The following is a 13,772-nucleotide window of genomic DNA, read 5'->3' on the forward strand; positions in this document are numbered from 1 at the left end:
GTAATTAATAAAGAAATTTTTATTTAAAGTGCTGTTTATTCCGCCTCCCCCGTGGACGAAAAGAACCCTTGTGTCCCGCCGTAAAAAAGGGGTACAACCCCCTCAGAGTTCGCGTAAAAATGTCTGATAATATCAAGCTCTCGCGTGATTCAGAATTTGGCAACTGAGAAATAACGGTTGCTCGAGATTGCTGTACCACCCGAGCAAGGGCAGAAGTAGACGGGAGTTCAGCAGCCGCACCGAGGGACACATTCGAAGTAACAGCAGCAATGACAGCACTCGTACTCTCATCCGACTCTACAGCTCGGTTCTTCAAACTTTCAACGGCTTTTCGTGCTTTCAACGACTTTTGACGCCTTAGCGGCATGATTATGCACCATTTCATCTAATATTTTTCCTATAATATACCAAAAAGGCTTTTGCAATCATAATACTACAAAAAACGGCACAAAAAACACAATAAACTGTCACATACCAGAACGTGTCTTTGAGCTCGTATGAATTTGTCCACGACAATTACTGTTTTTATATTCTATAACGCAACGCCACGAAACATTTGATTTAGTTTCACGAACGCTAGAATACACAAAACCATTGTGTACGAGAAGAGGATTTCCTTTCTGACTAGTTATAAATGAAGTTATAAATTAGAACATATCAAAACATTTCACAGCATCATGCCGATACATGATGGGTACAATCCATTACAAGACTATATGATACAATATCTCTGTACAATCAGTAATAAGAATATTTCATGCAAGGAATTATAATATATATTTTTGTGATTTTAATATTTTATATTTTCAGAAATATTTTGTCGGAAATATTGTGTCGGAGAAATATTTAAACGCGATATATTTTTTCTGCATTAAATTGTCGGAGATATTTTGTCGGAAATATTTAGTCGTGTTACCGGGTATTACTACGGTCAGACTGATCACTGCGGAATTTCATTAAAGTAATAAAATCAAACGTTTCAACATATATAATTACCTTAAAAAAAATTGTGAAATTATTTTAATCTTTTATCATAATAATTAGTAATAAAAAATTTACAGTAATTCTATTTTATATTTATTTATTACAATTTAAAGTTCAAAGACGGAGGCATATTTTTTTTTTACATGGGAGAAATTTTCAGCTACTGGAATCCCCATGGAGGATAGGCAACCAGTCACGGAATCCAATCGAAGAGCGCCCGGGTTTCCCCGGGCAACCGGTCATGGATCCCGATCGGGGAGCGCCCCCTCCGGAGTTTGAACCAGTTGCCCCTCCGAAGAGGGGAAGACCCCCCGCCCCCGGGGTGGGGCGGGGGAGTGCCGGATTCCACGCGCGCTTACGCGCTTGTGACCTACTGGCTAAAACTCCCATGAGTGACCCTAACACTGCGCTATGGAGGGGGGCCCCGGGAAACGCAATGATCACATCCGTGAGCCCCCCCGCACCTCGCCTTTAAGCGAGCTAATCCTAATCTGTGGCGGATGAGCGCCACCACACTCATCCGCCACCCCTCCCTCCTGAGTTGCTTTCGCAGCGGGCGAGCGGCACACCCCGACAACTCGTCCGCCCCCCGGGCGAGAGAGGGGAGGAGTTACCACTCCCGAGGGAGTGGGTTCCTCTTTTTCTCGCACCCTCGTTTAGAGGGCAGGTGGGGCCAGGACCCGGAGGCGTTTCTTGCCACCCCCAAGTCCCAACCCGCACCCTCCGCGACCCGAGGGAGCGCTCGTGGCGGAAACCCCGTGGGGAATCCGCCCAAGCCCTCCCGGGCCGCGCCCACACCGTCGACCGAGTCGACCCCGACGAGGCGCCCCAAGGTCAACCCCCACGACCCCCGGCCCCAGCTCCCGCGGGAGGACAGGGCTCGGGAAAGGCAAAGAAACCTCCCCACCATTCCCCCCCGCGGGCCAAGGAACCGGAGGACGCAAGGGCAGACCCCGGCGCGCCCCATCTTCCCCCCGCGCCGGACCCACCGCCGGGGCAGGGCACGGGAAGAGGCACTAGCCCCCCCACCATACCCCGAACCGGCAGGCCCCGCGCAAGTACCGGGGAAGGGAGGGAAGCCGCAGCCCCACTGCGACCCCCGCCCCCCCGCGGACCGAGGGAAGACCTCAGGCGGGACCCCTTAGGGAATCCACCCGGCCCCCACCCCAGCCCGCCGCCTCTTACTGTCAACTGGGAGGACGAGGCGGCCGGGGAGCCTGGGGCTCCCAGACCATCCCGTCCCCCCTCCCCTCCCTGACCCGGGAGCGGAAGAGCCGGTTCCCACACTCGGGGCCCGACCCTCCCCCCTTTCTGTCCCCGGGCGGGAGCACCCAGCCCCTCCCAGCCTATGCCCAGCTGGCAGCAAGACGGAGGCATCGACGAAAAAACTGTAATCACGTTCGTACATAGCTACCTGAAAAACGTTTATATTTTTAATATTAGCAGCCTAATATTCACGAAAAAGTTTTTTTTAGATAAATTAGGCATCAATTTTTGAAAAAAAAAAGTCCAAATGTTCCTTCTCATCTATTTTTGAATATTATTTACTGACGCAGTATTCGGCACACGGTACCCTAATAGCATACTACATTGGCTACATATTGGCAAATGTTGGCTTAATATTGGTTTTATTGAGAATATCATGGCCAATATTGCCCTATGCAAGGATAATGTTGGTTATTAATAAAATGCTGGTACACTGCCAATATTGCAGTGTCCAAGACGACACCAATATTGGTAGCAACATACATGCGCATGTGCTACCAATATTGCAGTGTCCATGACGACACCAATATTGGTAGCAAAATACATGCGCATGTGCTGCCAATATTGCACCCAGGTAGCACATACATGTTTCAGAAATGTTTTATAAGCGTTTTTCCGAAACGTTTTATAACCGATTTCTAGAAACGTTTCTCATGAGTAAAAATGTCCATTCGAAAAATGTTCGATGGAACGTTTCTTTTCCGATAAAATAACGTTTAAAAAACTATTATAGAAACGTTTTATTTTAATGATAAAGACATTTAAAATTCCTACTTTTCACGTCTTTTGAACATGTTTATGACGTCTTTGAGACATGCGTGAGAATGTTCTAGAAGCTTTATGCATATACCATCTATGACGTCTATTTTTTTTCGAAGAAATTCCTGAAATGGTGCACATTCGTGCAATAAGTTAAAGTGAAACATAATATAGGGCCTACGCACAAGGATTGTCGTAACCGTTTACGACGTAAGTCATACGCCGGTGTCGGACGTTAGCGTATGTCGTATCCGTCGGGTATGCGACGCGATGGATACGACATACGCTAACGTCAATCCTTGTGCGTTGACTTCCAACACCGGCGTATGACTTACGACAGAGTCGTAAACGGTTACGACAATCTTTGTGCTCTGGCCCTATACTTGTCTCACTCTAACTTAATTGCATTACTGATGTGCATCAGTTCAGGAAGTTCTTCAAAACGGAACATACGTATAAATATTCTTTCAATGGCCACGTTCAGCAAAACGTTTATTTTGCAACTGTTGGAAGTTTTCTAAGCTCAGATTTGTCCGATGACAAATAGATTAAGACCGATAGGACAAAATTAATTTAAGTAAATTAGTGGTGCACTAAATGCAACCGGAAATTTTTATACGCATATTAAGGCAAGTATTTTTTTTAGATAGTAGCATAGAAAATTAAAATAAGTATTAAATTAAATAATTAATAATTACTGTAATTAATATAGTAGTCTCCAGCTATGCATTTTGATAATTGTTTTCTCTAACTGAGGTTTGAAAGTACGATTTTACGCAATATACGTTTTGATTTTTTTAGTTTAAATCGGGAATGTAAAAAGGGACTCAATATTGTTAGCTAATTACAATTTTTTTATAACAATTAAATATACAAAGTAAATGATTGTTGAAATAATGATCTAATAAAATATGTAATTAAAATCTTATTTTAAGCTGGAACGATAGCTAGATAATATATCACATACTTTTTTTTTACTTTGACATTTTTTTTATTAATAACTTGATAATGTCTATATATATTTTTTATACAGAGAAAACATTCATCATTATTAAAAAAAGCATTAGAAAAGAAAGAAGCAAAATACAAAAATGCATCTTCATGTGAAACATCCGATCCAATACCAGCAAAGCAACCAAAACTGATAAATACGAATATGTTAGTGAGAAACGTCTCAAAAGAACAGGTTTGCAAAATTATATTCAACAACTCAACATAGAATTTTACAATTATATAAATAAAAAGTGTTGTGTTTTTGTTTCTAGGTCATGAAACTTGTGTTATCGTACATAATCAATGAAAAGAGACCACTTGCAATCGTTGAGAAACCATCGTTCAAAAATCTTATATCTGGTTTATCAAACGTTGAGCTACCAACGCGGAAAACTTTGAAGAAAAAAATCAAAGAACAATTTGAATCGACGATTGCTGAAATAAAGATTCGAGTTTCCAAAACTCAGTTTGTTTGCACTACTGCAGACATTTGGAGTTGTACAAATCGAAGTTTTATGGGAATTACTTGTCACTACCTTGATGATAATTTAAAAAGAAATTCGTGTGTTCTGGCATGTCGCCGTATGAAATTTGCTCACACGTACATTGAAATAGCAAAAATGCTAAGTAATGTTCATCAACAATTTGGATTATCTGTCGATAAGATTGTAGGAACAGTCACGGATAATCGGGATAATGCTACAAATTTTGGAAAAGCATTTCGTATATTTTCACTTGATAAAAACGAAATTGAAGAGAAGCCAAAATATTTGCAAAACGAAGATAACATTGTTATATCTAAATTTAAACTTCCAAATAATTTTGATGATGACTTCGAAGATTTTTCTTTGCCAATACAATACAAATGTATGTCACACACATTGAATTTAATTGCAAGTTGCAACAACAGATTCACGTATAGCCCTATCTAATATCAAATACAAGAAATTATATAATTCTTCATTTTCTGAAACAAGTACACTGTGGAATACAATACATAAATCAACGAAGGCTGCAGATATTATTGAAGAAATTGCACATACTAAACTACTAATAGTTCCTTGTCCCACTCGTTGGAATTCAAGTTGTGATGCAATTTGTAAATTACTATCGATTAAAAGTCACTTAAACAAAATCTGCGACCGTTTAGATAAGCCAAAGTTCAAAATAATCGAGATTGAGTTTCTTGAAGAATATGCCATGGTAATGAAGAGTTTAGCATGCACGATTGATTTGCTACAGGAAGAAAACCATTGTTATTTAGGATACGTTTTGCCAGCTTTGCTGCAACTTAAAATTAATTTGCAGACTCTTCACCTTTACGAATTACTCATAGGCAAATAAAAAAGAAATATACTTTTTTCCACTATAGACCAAAAATACGTAAAAATGTATCTAAAACTGTATCTGAAAATGTATCTGAAAAGCATTTAAGATACTATGTTTTGTATCTAGATACAGATACAGATACTCCAATTTGAATGTATTTCAGATACAGGCTCAGATACACAAAATGTATCTAGATACTGTATCTAGATACATGTATCTAGATACTACCCAACACTGCAAATAGGTATTTTTGTTAACTGTAGAAACGAAAAAATACGTTTCTTAAATCATGGTTTCAAACACATTTTTGTTCAAACGTTTCTTAATGGTTCTTTACGGTTATGAAACTATGTATACGTTCAAAAAATCATCCATTCATCCATTCATCCATTTATCCATTCATCCATTCATTCATTCATCCATTCATCCATTCATTCATTTATTTATTAAATCCAATAAATCCATTCATCCATTCATCCATTCACCCATTCATCCATTCATCCATTCATCCATTCATCCATTCATTCATTTATTTATTTATTAAATCCATTCATCCATTTACCCATTTATCCATTCACCATTCATCCATTCATCCATTCTTCCATTCATTCATTTATTTATTAAATCCATTCATCCATTCATTTATTCATTTATTTATTTATTAAATTGCAAAAACATTTAGCTTACATCGAGAGCTTTCAAAAACTATATAATAAAGTATATTTTTCTTTAATACTTTTCAAGAAGGTTTAAAAAAAATCGGTATCAAAAAATTAACCCCGAAAACATTTAGCTTACATCAAAAGCTTTCCAAAACTATATAATAAAGTATATTTTTCTTTAATACTTTTCGAGAAAAAGAAAACGTTGCATGAAAACGTTGCAAGAAAACGTTGCAAGAAAACGTTGCAAGAAAACGTTGCAATCGTGCCCCCCAAATTTCCCCATACCCCCCGAGAAAGACGTAGTTCTACGTCAAAAATAAATAATGTTCAAATTGTCGTGCCGCGCGTGAGGTCTGTCTCAGGGCCGGAACCGGGTTGTTGGATCCGCCGGGTTGGAGGGGAGAACAACACTCACAAGATTGTGGTTGCAAAGGCGTTTAATTAAACAGATAGTTCTGAGATACACGTGGTTTACTTTAATTCACTACCCTGTCTTGCGGGCGTAATAAGAATACGGACTAACGCGGTTTGTGCTCTGATTGTCGACTGCCCGCCGCTTATCGGAAGGGCGGGCCTTTTATCGCTCGGAGGTACTTCCTCGTTGCTGACTCAGCTGTCAGCGCTTTTGCTTACGGGCTCGGGTCAGTAGGTGAAGCCCGGAATGCCACCTCAGGTGTATTTGGCAATTGCCGGAACGTGCGCTGACAGCTCGATGTTGCAACCAGGTCAACTCGACTTCCGTCTTACAACAAAATTATGATTATTTTTGCACATAATAATACATCCATTTATTGGACTAAATACAACTGAGTGAATCAGCTAAATGTTAAAAAAGCTGCAGTCATTTCAATTATTATCCAATTTAAATAAAATAGTGAAAAAATGTCATTTTAATTTTATTGTTTTTTATAAACAATATAATACTCCTCTTCAAAATGCAAGAATCGTGGACAAAATTTAACTTCGAAACAAAATTACTAAAATCCGCCAATCGTGATCAACCATTCACAAGCAAATAATTGTTGTATAAGTGTCCTAAAATAGATACATACCAAGACCTCCACCAACTATTACCAACTTTGTTCATAATCTTCATTTTTGTAATTCTTAATCCGTCGCCGAAACGCCAAATTAGCTGACATAATTCAATAACTTTTTGTCTTTTGAGAAAATTACTTATAAATTGGTATACACGGGTTTTTGAGGTCGCTGATTCCAATTTTGTGGTTTATTTGAACAAATTCAAAATGGCGGATCCAATATGGCGATTGCAAATCACAGTTCTATATAACATTTGTATTAAAAACTTGTAATTAGGGGTTTTTTGGGTTACTAATTTCATTTTGTTAACGATTACGTTAATTGGAAGCAACGGGCGCTTTATAGAGGAACGCCGTCCCTGAACACCCTCAATCGTTCGCGCTGAGGATCGCGCGTCTTGCGAGCGCAGGAATTCGCGACAGGCGGAATACACGTGTCCTGGCCAAACCGTGTCGATAGATGATTGGCCAGGATCGATCACCCGTTTTTCGGGCGAACATTCCAGCGGTTGCGAGAGCGCGATTCCGGCATCAGAGAGTCTCGAACATTGTAACCGAGCAGTCGCACACATCCGTTCAGTTAGAACAACAGAATACGCGAAACGCAGTGAGCGCCGGCCAGCTTCGGTATTGGGTTATAATTCTCGCGTTCGCAACTGACTACGATGCATCCTGTGCCTCTCGACTCCAGAGAGTGCTGCAGTGATTTCAACTCTAAAGACTGTGCATCCTGTGCCTCTCGACTCCAGAGAGGGCCGCAGTGATCTCAAATCTAAATACCGTGCATCCTGTGCCTCTCGACTCCAGAGAGTGCTGCAGTGATCTCAACTCTAAAGACTGTGCATCCTGTGCCTCTCGACTCCAGGGAGGGCCGCAGTGATATAAACTCTAAAGACTGTGCATCCTGTGCCTCTCGACTCCAGAGAGGGCCGCAGTGATCTCAACTCTAAATACTGTGCATCCTGTGCCTCTCGGGTACTCCACAGAGCGCCGCAGTGATCTAAACTCTAAATATAGTGCATTTTGCGCCGTTCAAAAGGGAAGTAACACCAGATCGCTCCCTCACACGCTGCGCCACCCTCTCTCCGAACAATGCGACTTCGCTCTCGTGAACAATGAACCTCAGTGTAAACTCGTTCTCGCTGTGCTTTCTAAATAAATCTATGGTATGTTCCAAACAATAGAACACATCTTTTCAATAAAGGCAGTGCTCCTAATTTACGCCTCCATTCGCGCACCTTTAGGCGCACCAATCGGAGCGCGTCCCGGCATTTCGCGCTACGGCGTCTCGCTGGTTAAAGAAATCGAAATCGCCGAACAAACATTGTGTGGTCCTTCGAGCCGGATCTGAAGGTGACGTGCAATGGACAACTTCGCGCTTAAGTGAGTGCGCTTTAGCGCCATTAACAATTTACACTTAATAGTCGAAACTGAGTAAGTGCGATCCTCAGTAACTCAGCGCGTATGTCACACGGACTCTAAAGACATTTCTCGTTATTGATTAATAAAATAAAATAATTGGTTGAGCGTTCGTCACAAGAGAGTTCAATCCAGTGACCTGAAAGTGACCTTGACAATTAAGTGTTTCCTTTGTACAAAGGTGACCTTGATAAGAGCTCTCTGCTCAGCAACTCAATAGTGACCTTGACAATGAATTGTTTCCTTAATACAATTCTTGATTTAGTGATCGCAAGTCTCATCAAATCAGTGGTGATCTTGACAGTTATTCTCAAGATCAGTGTTCGCTTTCTCATTTTGTGAATAATAAGTGATCGAATCACCTCACGTATTCACCATGAGTGAATTCGAGACGCAAAGTGCACTGTTCCGATCAGTGTCGAAAGCGCTCGATAATTTCAAGAAAATTGGACTCAACAATTATACTCCGGCGAAAATTCGTTCTCGAATCGCCTCGCTTAAGGAAACGTAAAGCAAGTGCGTGCAGGGTCACGCCCTCATCCTACACGCTTATCAACTAGGCAAAAAAGAGCATCCCTACTTTATTGAAGATCAATTGGAGGCTCACGAGGAGATCTACCAAAGCACCCTCGATTTCATGACTGATTGGTTGGAGGAGTTGGAGCCGTGCGTAAGTCCGAATAGATCACTCGAACACTCAACCTTTTTACATCGTCCGGATCCATCATCGTTCTCGCTGAATCATTTGCCGCCGATTCAGCTGCCTCCATTCTCCGGTCAAGCGCACGAATGGGAGACTTTTCGCGACCGATTTCAAGCTCTCATTATACAAAATAAAGAAATTAACGACTTTTCGCGTATGCATTTTCTGTCGTCGTGCTTGACTGGCAGCGCTCGAGATGCCATAGCGGGCATATCTATTACGGCCGATAATTTCAACGTCGCTTGGAAGGCTCTTTTAACTCGGTTCGAGAATAAGCGCAAGCTGATAGAAACGCACGTATCCACACTTTACAATTTAACTCCGGTTACCCGCGAATCCGCTTCTGATATACACGCTTTACGCGATAAGGCGGATCAAGCAATATCCGCTCTCAAACGTCTCGGTCGTAACTCCGACCAATTAGTAAGCGATTTTTTAGTTTATTTCATATCTCACAAGCTCGATCCAGCAACACGACGCGCGTGGACACTAAAATGTGGAGCTGATTTAGAGCCCGCAAGTTACGAAGACCTTATAAAGTTTTTGTCAGCTCGTGCTTTCGCGCTCGAGGAGCTCTCTCCAAAACGGTCAGACAAAAGGAAATATAATGTTAACTCAAATAACGCCGCGACTGCGGATCAACTTCAGCGACGCTGTGAAGTCTGTACTCAATCTCATTATATTTATAAATGTATTCAATTTATCGGGAAGAGCCCGGATCAGAGAATTGACATCGTCAAGAAATTGAAACTTTGTTTTAATTGCCTCGGTTCCAAGCATTCCATTCAGGATTGCTTGAGCAAGTTTAAATGTCGTTTCTGCCAGAAAAAACATCATACATTGCTGCATCTTGATTCGGCCTCTTCCTCATGCGGAAACGCATCAGTAGCTGAGCCTACTGCGGCGGAATCAGCGACCAGTATACAAACCATTTCAGACACGCCATCAGCGGTCGCAATGTCTGCTGTTGCGTTATCAGCAACTTCATCTGCGGTGTTGCTTGCGACTGCGAAAGTGATCGTTCACTCTCCTGCGGGACGATCAATAACCATCCGAGCCTTGATGGATCAAGGATCAGAAGTGACATTTATTACGGAAAATGTCGCACAAACGCTACGCTTACGAAAACTTCGTACGCTAACAACGATTTCCGCCGTGGGTTGCACTGACACAGGTATATGTCGACGAGCAGCCTCTATTACAATTCAATCACGTCATCAACCCTCTGTCAAGTTTACTGCTACTGCTTTTATACTTCCTTCCTTGACCAAATACGTTCCTCGATCCTCAGTATCCATTTCCTCTTGGATCTGTCGGATTTGCCTCTCGCGGACGATGATCCAACGGGATCTACGCCGATAAACATGATAATCGGCGCCGATCTATACAGCCGAATTTTGCTCGACGGTGTACGTAAAGGAAACTCCGAGCAACCTATCGCGCAGAAATCTCATCTTGGTTGGATCGTTTCCGGACCCATTAATAAGACCAGTCAACCAGCTGATAGAATTAATGTATTTCACTGCTCCTTAGAGACCGCAATCAGCAAATTTTGGGAAATCAAAGAGATTCCATACCGCTCGATTCTTTCTCCATCTGAGGAACGATGCGAACGACATTTTGCTGAAACTCACTCTCGATCTGCCGACGGTCGATATATAGTTCGACTTCCTTTTGTAAGGGATCCTCCACTTTTGATTGGAGAGTCGCGATCCATCGCCATTCGACGTCTCAGTTCATTGAAACGGCGTTTTAACGCGACGCCTCAACTAATGGAAGATTACTCTACCTTTCTTAATGAGTATGAACAACTCAATCACATGAAAAGAGTCTCTCCTCCTGATCCAACTAATACACAGGTGGTTTATTTACCACACCATCCCGTCATTCGCGAATCAAGTTCAACCACGAAGTTGAGAGTCGTCTTTGACGCCTCAAGCTCAACTAGTGATGGCACCTCGCTCAACAGTCATCTAGAGACCGGGCAAAAATTGCAAACTGATTTATCCGCGGTTATTTTACGCTGGCGACAACACAAATATGTTTATACAGCGGACATTGCGAAAATGTACCGCCAAATTCTTATTGACCCGCGCGATAGAGACTACCAAAGAATTGTGTGGTACGATACCACTCTTAATAACGTTCAAGACTTTCAATTGCTTACTGTGACCTATGGCACGGCAGCCGCCCCGTTTCTCGCCCTGCGCGTTCTAAAACAATTGGTCATTGACGAAGGCACAAAATTTCCATTAGCTTCGTCAATTTTAAATAGCGACATTTATGTGGATGACGTCCTATTTGGCGCGGAAGACATTCATCTTTTGCGTCACATGCGGGAGCAATTGTGCTCTCTCCTGTCACTGGGAGGATTTACTCTGCGCAAATGGGCTAGTAATGATTCAGATCTCCTTGCCGACATTTCGGAAAAGGATCACGGGCTTGCCGGTCACAAACTACTACATCTAGATGATCATTTAAACATCTTAGGAGTTTCGTGGAACCCATCTACGGACTCATTTCAATTCAAAGTTTCCCTTCCCACTACAATTCCTCAAACTAAACGCTCGATTTTTTCGACAATAGCAAAGCTGTTCGATCCATTAGGCTGGGTCACTCCAGCAGTAATACAAGCAAAAATTTTCATGCAAAGCCTATGGCGATCGAAGCTAGATTGGGACGACGAAATGCCACCGCCTCTCAAGGGTAACTGGGACGCAATTTACACAATGATCTTTCCTATCTAAATAATATTCGAATTCCTCGATGGACAGGAAACGGGTCAAACACGGTTTCCCGTGAACTCCACGGATTCGCAGATGCATCCACAGTAGCCTATGCAGCCGCCGTTTATTTGCGCGTACAATCGCTATCCGGCGATATCTCAATTAGCCTGATTTGTGGCAAGTCAAAGGTAGCTCCTCTCAAATCTGTGAGCATACCGAGACTTGAGCTGTCAGCTGCTCACTTACTTGCACGACTTCTCGAATTCGTACAAAACACTCTGCCATTCAATGTCTCGTCGTGCTACTGTTGGACAGATTCGACTGTCGTTCTGGCATGGCTTGATGCTCATCCATCAAAGTGGAAAACCTTTGTTGCTCATCGCGTCTCGGATATACAAACACGTCTACCAAACGTCGAATGGCGTCATGTTCCAACAACCGATAACCCAGCCGATTGCGCCTCGCGCGGGTTTTTGGGTCGGGAACTTCAATCATTCTCGCTCTGGTGGAATGGCCGGTCGTGGCTTCGCTTACATTCGTCCGAATGGCCGCAGCCAGTCGAATTCCACTCTCAGGAAGAAGCGAAAGTCGTGACGGTACAGGCCGCTCAAACGTCTTTACCCTGGGACCTAGCCACGCGCTACTCGACGTGGCCAAAATTATTGAGAGTAACCGCTCATCTTATAAAATTTATAAAGAACTGCCGCAACAAACAGTTGCCGGATACTGAAACTCCGCAGTCCACAGCGATATCTCCCAAAGATTGCGACCAAGCCAGGCTTTACTGGATTCGAACCATTCAGGCCGAAACTCTATCCGAAGAATTAAATTTCCTTATTAAAGGCCAAGCGCTTCCCGCAAAAAATAGATTGTCGTCTCTTAATCCATATCTAGACTCAGATAATGTTATACGCGTCGGTGGACGTTTACAGCATGCTCCACGTCCGTATTCAGAGCGACATCCCATTTTATTAGCTTCTCACCCGATTGTGTTACTCATGATCCGACACATTCACGCACAAGCTTGTCATTCCGGAGTTCAATTAACCCTCGCTACACTACGACGAAGCTATTGGCTTCTTAAAGCTCGCTCACTAGTCAAACTAGTAATCTTTCAATGCGTCCCATGTACGAGTGAACGCGCAGCTGTTCCCTCCCAATTGCTAGGTCAACTACCTCCAGCACGAGTCTCCACCTCTGCTCGTGCTTTTCTACACTATGGCACTGACTATGCAGGCCCAGTGTCTACTCGCTCCTCGCCAGGTCGCGGTATAAAATGTCGAAAAGGGTATATAGTTGTTTTCGTCTGTCTCGCCACTCGGGCAATTCACCTCGAACTTGTCAGTGACCTTTCAACCCCTGCCTTTATAGACGCATTCTCTCGCTTTTGCTCCCGCAGAGGGCTGCCTTCCGCTATGTATTCCGACAACGGAACGACGTTTGTAGGTGCTGATGCGCAATTAACAAAAGCGTATCACGACGCACTTAACAACCCAGATTTTCTAAATCGAACCGCATCGGACGGTATTTCCTGGCACTTCATCCCACCTCACGCCCCTCACTTCGGGGGGCTCTGGGAAGCTGGTGTCAAGAGTGTAAAGCACCATCTTCGCCGGGTTCTCGGAGCTCATACCTTGACTTTTGAAGAGTTCACTACGCTTCTTTACCGCATAGAAGCGTGTCTCAACTCAAGGCCTCTTGGGCCATTAAAAGATACATTAGACGACTACGAGCCTCTTACCCCCGGACACTTTTTAATTGGTTCTGCAATCACGCTCAATCCTGAACCTTCCGTTCTCTCCGTTGGCAAAAATCGCCTCTCAAGGTGGCAGTTAATTCGGCACATGACGGAGCAATTCTGGAAAGTTTGGCAGGCGGATTATATTAA

The 13,772-nt window shown here is 42.8% G+C and overlaps 2 protein-coding genes across 2 annotated transcripts in view; both read left to right on the top strand.

Moving 5' to 3' along the window:
- Window positions 1-10,336: 10,336 nt before the first annotated feature.
- Window positions 10,337-11,905, top strand: LOC139784410 (uncharacterized). The gene has a single exon (XM_071723576.1). It carries the CDS (start codon window positions 10,337-10,339, stop codon window positions 11,903-11,905), a length of 1,569 nt encoding a protein of 522 aa, XP_071579677.1.
- A 1,823-nt stretch (window positions 11,906-13,728) lies between these two features.
- Window positions 13,729-13,772, top strand: part of LOC139784411 (putative nuclease HARBI1) — an 11,708-nt gene continuing 11,664 nt past the window's right edge. Inside the window, exon 1 of the mRNA XM_071723577.1 lies at window positions 13,729-13,772. This exon is cut by the window's right edge and continues 43 nt beyond it. Within this exon, the coding sequence (XP_071579678.1) occupies window positions 13,729-13,772 (44 nt within the window).

The sequence above is a fragment of the Temnothorax nylanderi genome, unplaced genomic scaffold, assembly GCF_030848795.1.
Source record: "Temnothorax nylanderi isolate EJ_2023f unplaced genomic scaffold, tnyl_v1.0 TNYL_tig0623_pilon, whole genome shotgun sequence".
Lineage (NCBI taxonomy): Eukaryota > Metazoa > Arthropoda > Insecta > Hymenoptera > Formicidae > Temnothorax > Temnothorax nylanderi.

Bases quoted from the DNA above. Each gene is read 5' to 3' on its own strand.
- LOC139784410 (XM_071723576.1), top strand. From the start codon at position 10,337: ATGTCGACGAGCAGCCTCTATTACAATTCAATCACGTCATCAACCCTC.